Source organism: Loxodonta africana, chromosome 1 (genome assembly GCF_030014295.1).
Source record: "Loxodonta africana isolate mLoxAfr1 chromosome 1, mLoxAfr1.hap2, whole genome shotgun sequence".
Lineage (NCBI taxonomy): Eukaryota > Metazoa > Chordata > Mammalia > Proboscidea > Elephantidae > Loxodonta > Loxodonta africana.
In genome coordinates, this window is record NC_087342.1 from 219124887 (window position 1) to 219144179 (window position 19293).

At 40.7% G+C, this 19293-nt stretch overlaps 1 protein-coding gene across 2 annotated transcripts in view; it reads left to right on the top strand.

The window, feature by feature from the left end:
- Positions 1–772: 772 nt before the first annotated feature.
- Positions 773–19293, top strand: part of PCMT1 (protein-L-isoaspartate (D-aspartate) O-methyltransferase) — a 51850-nt gene continuing 33329 nt past the window's right edge. For both annotated transcript variants that reach the window (XM_010586392.2, XM_003404335.3), the window contains exon 1: positions 773–1001. In XM_010586392.2, the coding sequence (XP_010584694.1) occupies positions 773–1001 (229 nt within the window). The remainder of the gene's footprint in view (positions 1002–19293) is intronic.

Below are 19293 nucleotides of genomic sequence, written 5' to 3' on the forward strand. Positions count from 1 at the left end.
CAATAAAGCCAGCGCCCAATCTGACAGTGGAATTTGTGAGGCATCATTAGCTGAAGCGCACACTTGTATTGAGAAAATAACACATTCACCATAGGATACTGAGGTATCTTTAACCAATTGTAGATCTTCACGTTTTTATTATTTTAAGGAGCAGATCACCTCCTCCCCATTCCACTCTGAATGTGTGCTTTAGGACTGAGAACAAACCAGGGTCCCAAAGTCTCTGCTAACCAGTGATGTTTTTATCACAAAGCCAGAGGCTGGCGTCCTCGGGTTCTGTTGTGATTATTCAGGCTCCCTCGAAGGGAGCTCTTACTCTAACCGGCCTGAACGGGACGGAGGAAGCCCACCATCTAACAATCTGGGCAGCTATAGGAGCAAAGCCGCCGCTCGCAACAGCTGACCCGGCGGGGACCGCAGAGCCACCCGCAGCGGCGAAGCCAGATCCGCCAGACAAGGTGGCACAGATCAGCCCCGCCATCCCGCCTCCGCGCTGCGTAACCGCAGCCGCGGCCAGGCACGCGACCGACCGCGCCCAGGCCCAGCCGGTGTGGCCGCAGGGAGAACCCAGGGAAGGGGCAGCGCGCAGCCCGAGGTCTCAGGAAGGGGCACGCAGCCGCGGCGGCGGTGCTGACTCAGCTCGCTCTCCTTGCGGTGCCCGAGCAGCCACTGCAGCAACAAGCGCGCCGGTATACCGCCACGCCCGCCCCCGGCCCCACCCGGCCGCACCCCGGGCCGCGCGGCGTCACAGGGCGCATGCGTGCCGCGGGGCATGCCGGGAGCGCGCAGTGGCGGCAGGAGCGGCGACGGCAGTAGCAGCGGCGGCCACAGCGGGGACGCGAGCGGGGCGGTCACCGTTTGGGAAGTGGTCTCACTCCTGGGGAAGCTGCTGGGCACCGTCGCCGCCCTGAAGGTGGTTCTGTACCTGCTCCGGGTGTGCTTAGCGATGGCCTGGAAATCCGGCGGCGCCAGCCACTCGGAGCTAATCCACAACCTCCGCAGTAAGTGCCACCCCCGCCCGGCGTGGGGCAACTAGGGCAGGCCGGGCCTGGACCAGGTCCCCTCGGGCCGAGCTGGAACCTTCTGTCTAACCTGTCTAACCCCCAGCGTTTGTCGGAGGGCTTCGGCGCAGGCTTGCACCGGTAGTCCCGAACGACGTGCGTTTGAGATCACCTCCCCCGGGACCTGTCACTCATCGGCGACGTGGAGGGGAAGGGGAGAGAAAGAGCAAAGCACCGCTGCTGGTGGGCAGGGGCAGTTGTCTCCCTGCGGGTGTGGGGAAGGGAGTGCCGCACAGGTGGTGGGGCTGTCACTCGAATCCGCAGCCTCTGGTCCGGGTCTGGCGGGCGAGGGGCGTGCCCTCGCGGTCGGGTGGTGGTGGCCAGGCCGCCTAGAGACTGGGCTAGAGCTCCGGGGCCCCACCCTCGTCTCCCGCGTTTTCTCACCTTCCTCCTTTATAATCAACCTCGCTGCAAGCTTGCTTTCTTATTTTGCCTCCCCCGCCCTCCGGTTTTTCCTCTGGAGGGAGATGCCACTGTCTGATACCGGCAGAGGGAGGGAAAGGAAGATGAGAGTATTGCCATTGCAGATGTTGGGAGAAGGCTTGTGGGGGGCGGAGGAAGAGATAACCAGGGGATGCTGTTTCTGAGAGACTTGTGGTCCTGGGACCCCAGCACACGATTGTATGTGAGGGATACCACATGCTTTAGAAAACCTTGTGTGGAAGTTCTTTATACCATTTTCTTTAGTTGTTTTATTCCTTTCTCTGGCGGTAATTTTAGGGTGGGATAAGTGCTGTGTCACTTTCTTTTTTTAAATTGAAATTTAGTATCGTCGTCTGTTCCAGAGTCCGGAAGGACCACAGTCCATAATAATGTCATTCTGGTCAGAATTCATAGCATTCTTTTTGCCACTAACTTTGCAAATAATCGTATTTGCTACGTGGTATTTTTTAATTATCATATATTATTTAGCTTTTCGTGTGTTCGTCTTATCTCTCAACTGGATTTGTAACCTCGAAGGCTGGGGTCATTAAAAAAATTTTTTTTTAATCCTCTCAAAGAGCTTACTACTCATTCCTTTTTCCACAAATGCTAATAAAGTATCCATTATAACCCTGGGCCTGTGCTCCGATACAAGGATAAGAAAATAAGTGTCACAGTCTGGCATATGGTTGTACTTAATATGCTTAATATTAGTCATATATCATTTTTTAAACAATACTTAAAATATGGAAATTGTGTTTTTAGTGTTTAGTAATGAAGAATGTTTAGATTTCAAAATTCTGTCAAGCATTGCCATCGTCTTATTTTATGAAAGGATATTAGAAGTGGGTGTGATTTAGGTTCCCATGGATTGCACATATACTCAATATGTTGTATTTTTATAAAATTTCTTAACATGATCTATGTGCCTGCTGTTGCAGAGCACATACCTTAAACATTCTATACATGAATTGCGATTAAGTAATTTTCCACCAGTGGGTTATCCCAGTAGACACTTGACTGAGGTAGAAATTTGTAATCAGTCAGTATCTTAAGATCTTTCTCTCCTTTTTGGGCCAAATTTGTGTTAAGCCAAGACTAGACCTTATTCCAGTGGCTTTATAATCACTTTAATGTATTGCATTATTATTCTTAGCTGAGATTTCTAAGAATGTTTTTCTGTCAGATAATTTAATGAGGAATATTTAACATACATTAATATGATATTGAAGATATTTAGTTTTATATTGGCTCTATGATTCCGAAGAGGAAATTAGAGTACTTAAAGGAGCCCTGGTGGCGCAGTGGTTAAGTGTTTGGCTGCTAACTGAAAGCCCAGCAGTCTGAATCTGTCAGCCTTCTCAGGAGAGAGATGTTGCAGTCTGTTTTAGTAAAGATTTACAGCCTTGGGAATGCAGTGGGTCAGTTCTCTTCTGCCCTATAGGGTCGCTATGGGTGGGAATGATTCCAGGGCAATGGGCTCGGTTTTGGTTTGGATGTTACTTAACTTCTTTTTGGAACACTTCTGCAACTTTAGTTTCAACTTTTTGCTGAGGTAATTAAAAAAAAAACAAAACCAAAAAACCCGTTGCCTTTGAGTTGATTCAGACTCATAGTGACCCCTATAGGACAGAGTAGAACTGCCCTGTAGGGTTTCCAAGGAGCAGCTGGTGGATTCCAACTGTCTACCTTTTGGTTAGCAGCCTGAGCTTTTAACCACTGCACCACCAGGTCCCCAAAAGGTAATTTTAGCTAACAAATTTCATTTTTATTTATTAGTTTACTATAAAAATAATATTTAACCATGTAAAAATTTCATTTGGCACAAAAAATAGAAAGTCCTTCCTCCTTCATAGTAATTCCACTGTTGCGTATTCCCAACTTTAAGGGGTTCTAACTGAAGCCTTAGAAAAAGATGGACTGAAAAGGATCCTGCAAATTAGGAGTGGAAACGCATTACAGTTTTAATGATTTTTCAAAAGAAATGAAGTCCATAATGATTTAGTTTTAATATTATTTTAATAATTTTATTGAAAATATTTACTGAATTTTTCTTTTGTATTATAAAACATTATAATAGACACTTAGTTGTGTGATGGCACAGGACTGGGCTGCAGTTTGTCCTGTTATATATAAGATGGCACTTAACAACAGCAGTATCTTTTTACAGGATATTTTAGACTGTAATGGTAGATCTCTTACTGTCTCATAGCTTATATTATGGTGAGGAGCCCTGGTGGTACAGTGGTTAAGCACTCGGCAGCTAACCGAAAGGTCGGTGGTTTGAATCCTCCAGCAGCTCTACAGGAGAAAGATGTGGCAGTCTGCTTCCTTAAAGATTTACAGCCTTGGAAACTCTCTATTCTGTCCTATAGGGTCGCTATGAGTTGGAATCGACTTGACAACAATGGGTTTGGGTTTCTTTTTTGGATATTATGGTGACAGCTGCTCTTTAGTAACTTGGAACAGTGGTTGTAAATTTTGAGCATGCTTCAAAATCTCGAGAATCACCTGGAGATCTTGTTAAGCACAGATTGCTAGGGCCCAAGAGTTTGTGTTTCTAACAGATTTTTAAGTGATGCTGCCACTGGTTCAGAGATCCCACTTTAAGAACCACTGACTTAGAGAATTGAAAATTACAGAGTTAAATCTGCCAGTGTTTCAGCTGAATGTTTTATGCTTTAACAAGAAAGCTTTAGAAAATGTATACAGCAGTCTTGCCCAGTAGAACTCTCTGTGATGTTCACTATCAGTGATGTCCAGTGTAGTAGCCACTGGCTACATGTGGCATTGAACATTTGAAATGTGGTTAGTATGAACCAAGGACCTGAATTTTTCATTTTATTTAATTTTAACGAACTTCATTAAATAGCCACATGAGGCAGGTAGTTACTGTACTGGATAGTGCAGGTCTAAAGAAATGGAAAATGCAGTATTTTATAACTAATGTGCCTGTGAGACAAATTGGCTTAATTCAAAAACATATGTGAACCTGTTTAATGTAGGGTGCATGATAACCTAAATAATGTTTACATTAGAGTTTATTTTTTACTTTAATTTAGCTAATTTCAAGTTGTGGTAAAAGTTATGAAAGACGGGACAGGAGTGAATGAGGTTGAGAGAGTTAGAAAAGACATCCCCCCTCCGAGAGCAGGGGTGTCTAAAAGAGGGTTTGTGGAAGGTTACCTTCCAACTAATAGACTTCAAATGCTGCACTGGCCACTTAAAACAATGCTAACAAGTGTTCTTTTACCAATTTTTTTTAATTGAAAAAATTCATTTCGGTACACTAATCAGTTATTTCTGTTTATGTTTCCTTTCTGTCCTTGATTGTGTCTTTTTGCATATATAATTTATAGGGTTCGTTGAGTCATTCAGTCAACTGATATTTTGGTACCTTCTGTGTGCCAGGCACTGGGGATACAGATTGAACAAAACAGATAAACATCTACTCCCTCCTGTAGCCTACTTCTAATAGGAGCAGACAAGTAAAATATATAGTATATCACACGATGGTAAGTGCTATGGAGACAAAGTAAAGAAGGAGAGTAGGGAGTGTGGGGTGGTGGGTTTGCAGTTGTAGGGCTGACGGCCTCACTAAGGTGTCATTTGAGCAAAGATTTGATGGAAGAAAGAAGTAAGCCATGCAGATAAAGCGGGCGTGGGAGTGAACATTGTAGGCAGAGGAAATACCAAGTGTTAGGTTTGAATTTGGAATGTGGGAGAAAGTTGGAGTCAAAGATATGACACCAAGGTTTTAGGCCTGGGCAATTGGAATGATTTGCCGTTTTCTGAGTTGGAAATAATACGTGAGTGAGGAGCAGGGTTTTTTTGGGGAATGGGAGTCAGGGGTTTATTTTGGGGAATGTTGACTTCAAGATGCTTGTAAGACATTCAAACGGAGACCTTTAGTATGTATTTGAATACATAAGAATTATGATAATTTGTCATTTTTTTCTTTAAAGCATTTACTTTTGCAAATATATTGAAACTATTTTGTTTTTCTATTTAGAACATCAATTTTTAGCCATGAGCAGTGTAGCCAGTGGAAAAGAACATTTAGTCTTAATATTCTATTACTTTTGTCATGTGTATCCAAGGGCCAAATATAACCAGCTAATAAAATCCTGAGAGACTTTTTTCAGAAATCGGGGTCTCATTCAGAATCCAGAAAATACCTCCTCATTTTAACTTATTTCACTTCAGTCTTATGGGTACATACTAGCAAGTAAACTCACAGTGCGTTGAATAAGATTTAATGTATGCAGTTTCATGAAATTTTAATATCAATGTATGTCTAAGTTTAAATTAATTAAAATTAACCTAAATTCAGTTCCTTAGTCGCAGTAGCCATATTTCAAGAGGTCAGTAGCCACACGAGGCTAGTGGCTGCCCTGTTGGACAGCACAGCCAGAACATTCCACCGTTATAGAAAGTTCTGTTGAACAGCAGTAGATCTAGGTGCCACGTTGTATTACATTCTATTTACTGTGACCTTAAGCTGTAGGTAAGCGAAAGGTTCCATTGTGTTGTTCCAAATATTTTTATTAGTATAGCTTTTAGTTCTGGCCAGCTTGTTTAAGGGCAGCAGTGAAAAACCGAAAATTATCATATAGGGGTGATCAGGATGACAAGAGGGTCAACATTTTCTGTGGTTGTCATTTGAAGGAATTACAGTTGTTTGGTTTGCCAAAGAGAAGCCTTGAGGGAGCAATGATGTTTAAATATTTTAAGAAGTGTCATGTAATAGAGGGTCACACCAGGACAAATGGAAGGCAGATTTTGGCTCATTATAAGGAAGTACTCACAAAGCTATTCTAACAAAGAATTGGCTTTGAAAAAATAGTGCTTTCTGTCACTTAATATGTTGATGCAAAGAATGGTTGACCGTTTCACCATAAGAGATATTGTAGAAGAGATTATATCATCAGTTTTGAATGTACACTAGATCTCTAAGGACTCTTCTAAATCCAAAATTCTGTGCTTTTTAATAGCACTGTAAATTGCACAAAATCACTTGTGTGTGTTGTGTTTTAGGAGAGAGCCCCAGAAGTTAAAATTCAGTCTACCTGTTAGAGTTTCACATAACATTTTAGTTTGTCAGCGATATAAAGAGACCAAGGAACTTCTTATCTTTGAGAAATAGCATAAAAACAAACTGTTAATTTGATGTATCTATTAAGAAGTACTTGTGTGACATGCTTTATTGTAACTTGCCATCACATAAAATTCTTCTTTGATGATAGTATGAGCTTAAAACTAATCCCTTTCAGACTTTCTGTACTGAGAATGTTTCATGCTCTACTTACCACCTAATACGCCTGATCATTCTGGATGGGAAGTAAAAGGTGAAATTTTGTTTCTCATTGTTTTCCACAGTATATTGACAGTTGAGAAGAAATACAGGGTAGATGATTAGCAATGTTCCAGTCATATAAACTAATATAATAAGGTAATATTTCTTTCATTGAAATCAACTTTGTAACAAGTTTGTAAAGAGTTTATTTGTGGCTTGAAATCCACCTGCTGCTTGTTTTCTTGCCTGTATTTTCAGTAGTTGATACCAACTCAGGCCCTGTCTTTTTTATTTCTGCCAGGATTTCTATAATTCCTCTTCTGTTCTCTCAGATCAAAAATCTTAAAGTAATCGTTGGTTCTTTCTTTCAGACTGTCACCAGATTAACCCAGTAGCTCTCACAAATGGCTTTCGTAGTCATCCCTTTGACTGTGTTTTCATTGATTCCATCCTAGCCTAGACCTGGTGTCTGATTGGTCAGACTTTCAATTTCCCTTCCCTTGGATCCATTTTGTTATTACACTGATTTCCTGGTGTACCGTTTCTGCTCAGGAGTCTGAAATGGCTTCCTGTTGCATACTGTACCAAGTGTAAACACTGGGTTAGCTGTCAGGCCTCTTTAGGGTCTTGTGCAACATACCAGTGATCATGAAGATGGCACAGGACTTGGCAGCATGTTGTTCTGTGATGCATCAGGTTGCTGTGAGGGGGAGCTGACTTGACAGCACTTAACAACAACGATCTACTCCCACTCTCCAACCTTGTTCTTCAGACTGACCTCGTTTTCTTCCTTATATGCCTCTGTATTAGGATACACGTTCGGCTGCTGTAACAAAAGACCAAAATAACAATGGCTTAAACAAAATAAAAGTTTCTCCTCTCACAATCCAGCTGTAAGCCATTCGCGGCTAATATGGTAGGTCCCCTCTCATTGCTCTGCCTTCCCTAAAGTTTTTCCTTCATCTGCAAGGTTGAAGATAGTTTACTTTCACCATTTCCATATTCCAGCTAGCAGGGAGGAGAATGAGGAAAGAGGAATACTCATTCCTTTCAATGTCATGAATCGGAAGCTCTGCACATGTTCCATTGACAAGAACTTAATTGTAAGGTTACACATAACTTCAGGGAGGCTAGAGAATGCACCCAATGAAATTTTATTACTGTGGAAGAAAAGGAGTCCCTTCCATATCTTGCTATTTGGATAACCAAAAACCCACTGCCATCAAGTGGATTCCAACTCATAGTGATCCTTTGGACAGAGTAGAACTGCCCCATAGCGTTCCCAAGGCAGTAAATCTTTATGGAAGCAGACTGCCACACCTTTCTCCCGAGGAGTGGTTGTGGGTTCCAACTGCCAACAGTTGGTTAGCAGACAAGCGTTTTAACCACGGAACCATCAGGGCTCCTTGCTGTTCGGATGCATATACATATATAACACATATATGTATGTATATACATAAATACATATATAAACGTGTGTGTGTGTGTGAGATAATGATAAGGTACCAAAAAACCAAAACCAAACCCATTGCTCTTAAGTCGATTCCGACTCCGTAGGACAGAATAGAACTGCCCCATAGAGTTTCCAAGGAGCGCCTGGTGAATTCGAACTGCTGACCTTTTGGTTAGTAACCATAGCACTTAACCACTGTGCCACCAAGGTTTCCATGATAAGATAAGGAGAATTAAAAAGATTATTTTTTAGTTAATATATTACATGGTTAAAAGATAAAATGGTACAGAAAGGCTTATAAAGAAAAACACAACAGCAACCTGCCCCATTCCGCCCCACCCCTGGCCCATTGCCTAAAATGAACTACTTTTAACTATATTTCTGGTCTGTTTTTGTCTTTTTTTCTGGTGATTATTTTCCTGTCTCTAAATTATATGCTTAGCACCTATTTCTTGTTTTATCAACTTTTGATATCTTCTACTGACCTCCTGCCAAGACAGTTGAGAATTTACACACTACAAACCTACTCCCCCACCCCCTAGAGTTTATAATTTTTGGTTCCTCTTTTGTGGTTACTTTTGTAACTTTGAGTAATATACTTAAACCCGTTTCTTGTTCCGTAACCTGTAAACTGACTTCATCTGCTAACCCTTCCACTTTGTAAGAGAGGGTATTAGGGAGCTCCCTCTACGTTTCACAGCTTCTCAGCAGTTCTTTTTACTTCGTCAAGGTGGAAAACATTTACACTTTGTTCTGAGCAGTAAATATTCTCTACTTTATTTGTTGATTTTAAAAGTTGAAAGTCAATAACCAGCACTGATAGTTATGACTGAGTCAGCACTTCGCAGAACTTTGTAGGGTGCTATGATGTTTTTTATGATGTTACTTCCTGCTCTTTATTTCCAATATCACAGATCCGTCTGCTATTGAAGAGGAATAGTCAAATGTTTTTTTCTTTTTTACACTTCATCAGTTGCTTAAAATCATGCCGTATTTTGTCTTCTTCACATTTAAATTATGACTCTGCATAACATTTTTGTTTCCCTGGAGTTTGACTTACCTGCCTCTGCACTGCCGTCTCCAATTCCCTTCAAGCTCTTCATTATTTGGCCTATAACTTGAATTCTATTGCATTTTCACTTTTGAATCCTCCTACTTATTTGGATCAGTTGCTTATTTGGACCAACATTAGCCATTATTATAATTATTTAATTAGGGTCCTTGGACCATAGGGCTGCAAGACAATTCGGGATAGTGGTTATCAATCTATTTTCATTATTTTAGAAAGCCTAATGGTAATTGCATGTGTATCCATAATTAAGCTGCACAGGCCAAGTGAAACATTAAATTACTTTGCTGTTTGCTAGAAATGTTTCAGGGCACTGGCAGTTGTATATGTCATAAATTACCAAAAAATGGGAAAATAATAACTTAGTAAATGTAGCTTGGTTTAGGTATCTCAAAACATGGTGTTCTGGGCAAAAATAAATAACAACAAGAACTTTTTGGTGAAAATGTTTGAAACCACCTAATAATGGCCTAGTAAAGCTTCATCCTGAGCCTTGATGTTTTCAGCTTTTAAATAAGTGGTGGTGACATGCTATGAAAAATAATGTAGAGATAGATATTCAGTAAATTTTTAGTAAAAATTTTTACTTTACTAAAAACTTCAGTAAAGCAGCAAAACAAGTCTTTAGGGTAAGAAAGCAGTCCAAGAAATTCGCATGACTTTGTTGTTGTTGTTATTTGGTGCCATTGAGTTGGTTCAGACTCATAGTGACCCTATGTACAATACAACAAAGCACTCCGGTGCCATCCTTTCCGTCGTTTGCTATATTTGAACCTAGTGTTGCTGTGTCAGTGCATTTCATTGAGGGTCTTCCCCTTTTTTACTGACCCTCTGCTTTACCAAGGATGATGTCCTTCTCCGGGGGCTGGTCCCTCCTGACAACAGTTCCAGAGTACGTGAGATGAAGTCTTACCATCCTTGCTTGTAAAGGATCGTTCTGGTTGTATTTCTTCCAAGACATTTGTTCATTCTTCAGGCAGCCCATGGCGTATTCAGTATTATTTGCCAACACCGTAACTCAAAGGCGTCAATTCTTCTTCAGTCTTCATTATTCATGTCCAGCTTTCATATGCATATGAGGTGATTGAAAATACCATGGCTTGCGTCAGGTGCACTTTAGTCCTCAAAGTGACATCTTTGGTTTTTAACACTTTAAAGAGTTCTTCTGCAGCATATTTACCCAGTGCAATATGTCATTTGCTTTCTTGACTCCTGCCTTTGCATAGTCAGTAAAACACAGGTGAACATCTTCCTGATGCTCTTCTGCTTTCAGCTAGGATCCGTCTGATATCAGCAATGACATCCCTTGTTCAATGTCTTCTTCTGAATTCTGCTTGAATTTCTAGCAGTTCCTTGTTGATGTACTATTGCAACCATTTTGGAATTATCTTCAGCAAAATTTTGCTTGCCTGTGATATTGTTTGATAATTTCCACATTCTGTTGGATCACCTTTCTCGGAGTGGGTACAAATATGGATCTTTTCCAATTGGTTGGCCAGGTAGTTGTCTTCCAAATTTCTGGCATAGATAAGTGAGAACTTCCACTGCTGCATCGGTTTGTTGAAACATCTCAGTTGTTATCCCATCAATTCCTGGAGTCTTGTTTTTCGCCAATGCATTCATGAAGCTTGTACTTCTTCCTTCGACACCATTGGTTCTTGATCATATACTACCTCCTGAAGTGGTTGAATGTTGACCAGTTCTTTTTATTCCTTCCATCTTCTTTTGATGCTTCCTATGTCGTTCAATATTTTGCTCATAGAATCCTTCAGTATTGTACCTTGAGGCTTGAATTTTCTCATCAGTTCTTTCAGCTTGAAAAATCCCGAGCATGTTCTTCCCCACATGAGTTTAACAGAAGTATATATCTTAAGGGAGAGAGAATTTAAATTTTCACCCCAGATATACTGAATCAGAACCTACCTTTTATCAAGATCCCCAGGTGATTCTTATATATGGTAAATTTTTTTTAAATTGTGCTTTAAGTGAAAGTTTACAGTTCATGTCAGTTTCTCATACAAAAACTTATGTACACATTGTTATGTGACCCTAGTTGCTCTCCCTATAATATGACAGCATGTTCCTCCTCTCCACCCTGTATTTCCTCTGTCCATTTAGCCAGCTCCTGTTCCCCTCTGATTTCTCATCTGGCCTCCCAACAGAAGCTGCCCACTTAGTCTCATGTGTGTACTTGAGCTAAGAAGAACAGTCCTCACCAGTATCATTTTATGTCTTATAGTCCAATCTAATCTTTGAAGAGTTGGCTTAGGTAATGGTTTTAGTTTTGGGCTAACAGAGATTCCTGGGCCCATGTCGTCTGAGGCCCCTCTAGTCTCAGTCAGACCGTTAAGTCTGGTCTTTTTACTAGAATTTGAGTTCTGCACCCCGCTTCTCTCTTGCTCCATCAGGGACTCTCTCTTGTGTTTCCTGTCAGGGCAGTCATTCGTGGTGGCTGGGCACCATCTAGTTCTTCTGGTTTCAGGCCAATGGAGTCTCTGGTTTATGTGGCTGTTTGTGTCTCTTGGGCTCATATATTCCTTGTCTCTTTGGTGTTCTTCATTCTCCTTTGCTTCAGGTGGGTTGGGACCAAATGATGCACCTGAGATGGCTGCTTGCTAGCTTTTAAGACCCCAGACGCCACTCACCAAAGTGGGATGCAGAATGTTTTCTTAATATACTTTGTTATGCCAGTTGACCTAGATGTCCCGTGAAACCATGGTCCCCAGGCCCCCACCCCTGCATTTCTGTCCCTCGAAGTGTTTGCTTGTGTTCAGGAAACTTATTAGCTTTTGGTTTAGTCCAGTTGTGCTGACTTCTCCTGTATAGTGTGTTGTCCTTCTCTTCATCTAAAATAGTTTTGTCTACTACCTAGTTAGTGAATACACCTCTCCCTCCCTCCCCACCCTTGTAACCATCAAAGAATGTTTTCTTCTGTATTTAAACCTTTTCTTGAGTTCTTATAACAGTGGTCTCATACAATATTTGTCCTTTTGCGACTGATTTAACTCAGCATAATCCATCCAGATTCATCCATATTATGAGATGTTTCATGGATTCATCATTGTTCTTTATTGTTGCGTACTATTCCATTGTGTGAATATACCATGATTTGTTTATCCATTCATCCATTGATGGTTACCTAGGTTGTTTCCATCTTTCTGCTATTGTAAACAGTGCTGCAGTGAACATGGGTATGCACATATCTATTCATGTGACGGCCCTTATTTCTCTAGCATATATTCCAAGGAGTGGGATTACTGGATCGTATGGTAGTTCTATTTCTAGCTTTTTAAGGAGGCACCAAATCGATTCCAAAGTGGTTGTACCATTTAACAGTCCCACCAGAAGTGTCTAAGTGTTCCACGCTCTCCACAACCTCTCCAACATTTATGTTGTGTTTTTATGATAAATTTTGAGAACCACTACTCTATTAGTGTTCTCAGAATTGATCCCTAACCAGTAGCATTAGCATCTTCTGGGGATTTGTTAGAAATGCACATTCTCAGCAGGGGTCCAAACCAGAGTGAGCTGGTTCAAAGCCCTACCCAAAACCATCCTCAGGTTCAATAATTTACTGGAAGGACTCAGAGAACTCACTGAAAGCTATTATGCTCATGAGTACAGTTTGTAACAGGGAAAGGAAACATTAAAATCAGCCAAGGGAAGAAGTAGGTAGGGCAGAGTCGAATAGACATATCGAACTCAACTTCTGTTGTCCTCTCCCCATGGAATCAGGACACGTTACTCTGCTAGTATTGAAAGGTGGCAATGTGCATGGAGTATTGCAAATCAGGCAAACTCACCTGAGTCTTGGTGTTCACAGTTCTTATTGAGGCTCTATTATGGAGGCATGATTGATTACTCACATGGTTGAACTGAGTCCCCAGGTCAAGTGATACAATATGACCAGAGTCTCCACCCTAAGTAATATCTGGCTTGGCCCGAAATCCTTACCCTAAACCATATTGCTACTGATGTGACCAAGGTGACCAGGCAAACAAAGATACTGCTATGAAGCCTGACATAGGTTACCTCCCAGAAGCCAAGGGCAAAGGCCATATCTCTCTTTGGACAAGGTAACGTTCTTCACCACACAGTTTTTAAAACTAGTGAATAAGTGGAAGTATTGAGTAAGGTTACTTAACCTGAAAACAAAAATCCTCACAAGTGGACCAATGAGCAACATCATGATAAACGGAGAAAAGATTGAAGTTGTCAAGGATTTCATTTTCCTTGGATCCAAAATCAACGCCCATGGAAGCAGCTGTCAGGAAATCAAATGATGCATTGCATTGGGCAAATCTGCGGCAAAAGACCTCTTTAAAGTGTTAAAAAGTGAAGATGTTACTTTGAGGACTAAGGTGTGCCTGACCAAAGCCATGGTGTTTTCAGTCGCCTCATGTATGTGAAAGCTGGATGGTGAGTAAGGAGGACCAAAGAAGAATTGATGCCTTTGAATTATGGTGTTGGCGAAGAATATTGAATGTATCATAGACTTCCAGAAGAAAGAACAAGTCTGTTTTGGAAGAAGTACAGCCAGAATGCTCATTAGAGGCAAGCAAGGATGGCGAGATTTCGTCTCACGTATTTGGACATGTTATCAGGAGGGACCAGCCCCTGGAGAAGGGCGTTGTCTTAGTCATCCACTTAGTGTCACTATAACCAAAATACCACACATGGATGGCTTTAACAAAGAAAAATTTATTCTCTGACAGTCTAGGAGCCTAGAAGTCTGAATTTAGGGTGTCAGCTTCAGGGGAAGGCTTTTTCTCTCTGTTGGCTCTGTGGGAACGTCCTTGTCATCAGTCTTACCTAGTCAAGGAGCTTCCCAGCACAGGGATCACGGGTCCATAGGATGTGCTATTCTCCTGGCTCTTGTTTCTTGGTGGTATGAGGTCCCCACTTCTCTCTGCTTACTTCTGTCTTTAGTATCTCAGGAGAGGTTGACTCAAGATACAATCTGATCTTGTAGATTGAGTCCTTCTTCATTAACATAACTGCCTCTAATCCTGCCTCATTAACATCATAGAGGCAGTATTTACAACATAGGAAAATCACATCAGATGACAAAATGGTAGGCTCTTACACAGTACTGGGAATCATGGCCTAACCAAGTTGACACACATTTTTGGGGAGCACAATTCAGTCCATAACATCATGCTTGGTAAAGTAGAGGGTCAGTGGAAAAGAGGAAGACCTTCAACGAGATAGCGTGACCTAGTGGCTGCAACAGTGGGCTCAGCATAACGACGATTGTGAGGATGGTGCAGGACTGGGTAGTGTTTAGTTCTGTTGTACATAGGGTCGCTATGAGTCATAACAACACTTAACCTGAAAAAGAGAAGGCTTGGGGTGGTTATGGTATGTCTTTAGATGTATAAAAAAGGTTGTCTAGGTATAAAATTCAATATATTCTTTATGGCTTCAGAGAGTAATACTAATGGTTCAAGTAAGTGAGTTATAAAGAGGGAAATTTCATCATAATACAGGGAAGTTTTCTGATAATTAGAATGATCTGAATGTGGAAAAGGGTCTTTGAGCTAGTAAAAACTCAGTCAGTGGAACTCTTCAATTTATAGAGAAGTTAGACTTGATGACTCAAATCTAATTTGTGGCCTTGAGATTCTTTGAATCACCCCTGAGGAATTTAATCAATTTCAGTGCAAATGAACTACTGAGGAATTATTTTGGGGAATGAACTAGTAGTAGAAGTCACTGAGCTGTTTGACTATGTTAGCAGCAATACAATGAAGTGATTGGTAGGCGTCTTAGTACATATTTTGGCTTTCCCATACTTGCTCTGTGATCTTGGACAACTTGGTTTCTCTTAACCTCAATTTTATCATCTGTAAAATGGAGATAATGATTAACCAAAAACAAACTAGTTGCTGGTAAGTTGATTCCAACTCATGCGACCCCATGTGTTCAGAGTGGAACTGATCTCCATAGGGTTTCCGAGACAGTGACTTTTTGGAAGCAGATGGCCAGACCTTTCTTCCCAGGCGCCTCTAGGTGGGATCACCAGCCTTGCGGCTAGTAGTCAAGCACTTAACCATTGTGCCACCCAGGTACTCCTGGAGATAATAATAGTGCCTACTTTATAGGATTCTTAGAAACAACATAAAATCGTTCCATAGAATTAAAAGAGATGGTATGTATAAAGTGGAAACCCTGGTGGCATGGTGGTAAAGTGCTACGGCTGCTAACCAAAAGGTCGGCAGTTCAAATCCACCAAGCGCTCCTTGGAAACTCTGTGGGGCAGTTCTACTCTGTCCTGTAGGGTCGCTATGAGTTGAAATCGACTTAACGGTACTGGGTTTGGTTTTTTTTTTTTTTTTTTTTTTGGTTATGTGTAAAGTGCTTAGGACTGTGTCTGGAACTTGGTAAACTTTCAGAAAATATTTCTTTTGTTATTAGTCCACTTAAAATTTTTTAAAAATGCTTTCACTGTTTTAATAACCTTCTCAGGTAGCTTGCCTAAGCTTCTTTGTGTAGAAATAATATTTTCTATTTGGGTTAATTTCCCTAAAATTTATAATCATTTTAAAATGGAAAAGTCGTGGAAGTTTGTCTTTGCCAGTCTATGACTATTGACAGTGTTTCCCTATTTGGTGTGCCAAGTTTGCTAATTTTTAAAAATAAAATAGTTTTGGTATTTGGAAGCATTATATTTATATCTTTTGTAGTTCCCTTAACCTGCCTTTTTCTTAACTTTTTACTATCTACTGTGTCAGTTTTAAATGATATCCTTTGATTTCTCCTATTATGTATTATAGCAGTCAAAGATCTTATTCTACCCCCTCCCTCTTTTTCTCCTTTCTCTTCCCATTATTTTTAGCTGCATTGTTTCTTTGTCAGAACACATAACATTTAAAATTGTTTTTGTACCCATGTCCCCACAGTTATTTTAGTCTTTGCTGTGCAATAAGATATATGTTCTTTGCTTATGTATCATGGTTATCTGTTAGTTGGATGAAGTACATCCTGTGGATGAGTCCTCAGAAAGAGCTGTGTGTACAGTATCCCCAGAATTTTTGCACATTCAACCCTTTTTCTCTGTAGCCTTGATATTTGAAGGATAGCTTGGCTGGGTGTAAAATCTTTGGCTTACACTTTAAAAAAAAAAAAGCCTTATTGAGGTATAATTCACGTTAAATAAAATTCACCAATTTTAAGCATACAGTTTGAAAATTTGGACAAACATGTGTAACCAAAGCATATATAGTTGTGTAACTGACACCCTAATCGTGATATACAACGGCAAAGTATAGCTCACAGGCCAAATTTGGCCTGTCACATGTTTTTATAAATAAAGTTGTGTTAGAACATAGCCATGTTCTTTCGTTTACATATTGTCTATAGCTGCTCTTTCACTACAGTGTCAGAGTTGAGTAGTTGGAACAGAGATGCAAAACCTCAAGTGTTTACTATTTGGCCCTTTGCGGAAGTTTGTTGACCTCTAATATAGACATTTCCTTTCTCCCAAAAGTTCCTTCATGCCCTTGTGGCAGTAAATTTTCTTCCTGTACCCCCCAGCAACCACAGATTGTCTTTCTGCCACTGTAGTTTTGACTTTTCTAGAATTCCATATACACGGAATCATGTAGTGTACAGTTCCCTGTGTCAGGCTTTTTCACTTAGAACTCTTGAGATTCATCCATGTTGTTAGGTATATGAGTAATTTGCTCCTTTTCGTTATTGGCTTGTACTTTCTTTCCTTGAATTTCTTGAAAATGCTTTTCCACTCTTGCTTTGCCGTATATGTTGGTCTTCAGAAGCCTGATGTTTGCCTTTTTTTTTTTTTAACCCTTTTTAGGTAATTTGATATTTTGCCTCAAGGCTCTGAGGATTTTTTTCTTTGCCTTTAAAACCTAATAGTTTTGTTAGGATATGTCTTGAACTTGATTGTTCCTGGTACTTAGTTTACTTGTTTTCTGGTAAATTTCCTCCATTAAAAAAACAAAACAAAACATGTTGCCATCAAGTCGATCCCGACTCACAACGACCCTGTAGGACAGAGTAGAACTGCCCCCATAGGGTTTCCAGGGAGCGCCTGGTGGATTTGAACTGCTGACCCTTTGGTTAGCAGCCATAGCTCTTAACCACTATGCCACCAGGGTTTCCCCTTAGAATATAGTTTTAAATATTATGTTTAGTCGGCCAAAATGTTTTGATTTGCATTTTGTTTTCTTTTTACATTAGCTTTGAAAGGAATTAGTTTGGCTTTTTTTCTTTTTCCTACTTTTAGGCATTTTGTGGCCAGGATTCTTAATTCAAGAGCACCCTCCTCTGTCACCATAGTAACTTGTGGATAATGATGTTGGTAGATATTGGTAGTTGTCACTTATGGTCAAGTGAATTCTGACTCATAGTGACCATATAGGATATAGTAGAGCTGTCCAATAGGGTTTCTTAGGCTATAATCTTTACAGAAGCTGATTGCCATGTCTTTTCTGCTGCGGAGCTGCCAGTGGGTTCAAACTGCTGACCTTTCAATTAACTGTTGCACCACCATGGCTTCTTATGTTGGTAGTAGTGGTGGGAAAACCGGAGGGGTTGGTGTACCTTGTTGCTCTTTTTTTTTTAAACCCAAACCCATTGCTGTTGCATCGAAAATTCTGACTCATAGCAACCCTACAGGAGAGTAGAACTGCCCGCATGGGATTGCCATGTCTGTAATCTTTGTGGAAGCAGGCTGCCACATCTTTCTCCTGCGGAGCAGCTGGTGGGTTTGAACCTCCAACCGTTAGGTTAGCAGTGAGTGCTTAACCCCAGTGCCACCAGGGCTCTTCCTTTTGTTTTTGCAGGATCCTTACTTTTCTCTTCTTCCTTTCTTAGTTGCCATCATTGCCACATCTCTATTTATCTGATTCTCCCCTAGAAGCAATGCTACTCCAAAGACTATCTTTGGTTCCACTGATTTTTTTTTTTAAGGGCTTTATTGAGATATAAAAGTTCCTGGGTGGCACAAACAGATTGAGTTAAACTACTAATCTAAAGGTTGACGATTTGAACGTACCCAACAATGCCATGGAAGAAAGGCTTGGTGATCTGCTTCCATAAAGGTTACAGCCAAGAAAACTCTATGGAACAGTTCTACTTTGTAACACATGGGGTCCCCATGAGTCGGAATCAACTCGATTATAACAGGTTTTGTTTTTGTTTTTTTTAATTGAGATACAATTCCATATCATATAATCATTCATTTAAAATATAGAATTCAGTGCTTTTTCCTATATTCACAGATATGTGCAACCATTACCACAGTCAATTTAACATTTTTATCACCTCAAAAAGAGGTGCCATAACCTTTAGCTATTGCCTGCCCCCCTCCTCCACCACCCCAACCCTAAGCAACCACTAATCTACTTTCTATTTCTGTAAGGTTGCCTTTTCTGGACACTTCATATAAATGCGATCATACAATTATGTTGCTTTGTGACTAGTTTCTTTCACTTAGCATGATATATTCAAGGCTCATCCATGTTGTAGTATGTATCAGTACTTTATTCCTTTTTACGATCAAATAATATTCCACTGTGTGAAAATACCATTCTGTTTATCCATTCATCAGGTGATGGACATTTGGGTTGTTTCCACTTGGCTACTGTGAACATTTGTGTACAAGTTTTTGTGTGGACATTCGTTTACATCATTTGACAGCAACAGGTTTGGTTTCTTTGGACTATACCAAGGAGTGGGATTTCTGGGTCATACCAGGCTGTTTTCCAAAGAGTCTGTACCTTTTTATAGTCCCAATAGCAGTATATGAGGGTTCAAATTTTTCCCCTTTTTTTAATCTAACTTTTTGATCTTGTTGTCGTTGGGTGCTGTTGAGTCAGTTCTGTCTCATAACGGAATTCTGTACAGCACAATAAAACACTGCCCAGTCCTGCACCATCCTCACAATTGTTGCTATGTTTTTTGCAGCCACTGTGTCAGTCCATCTCACTGAGGATCTTCATCTTTTTCCCCGACCCTCTACCAAGCA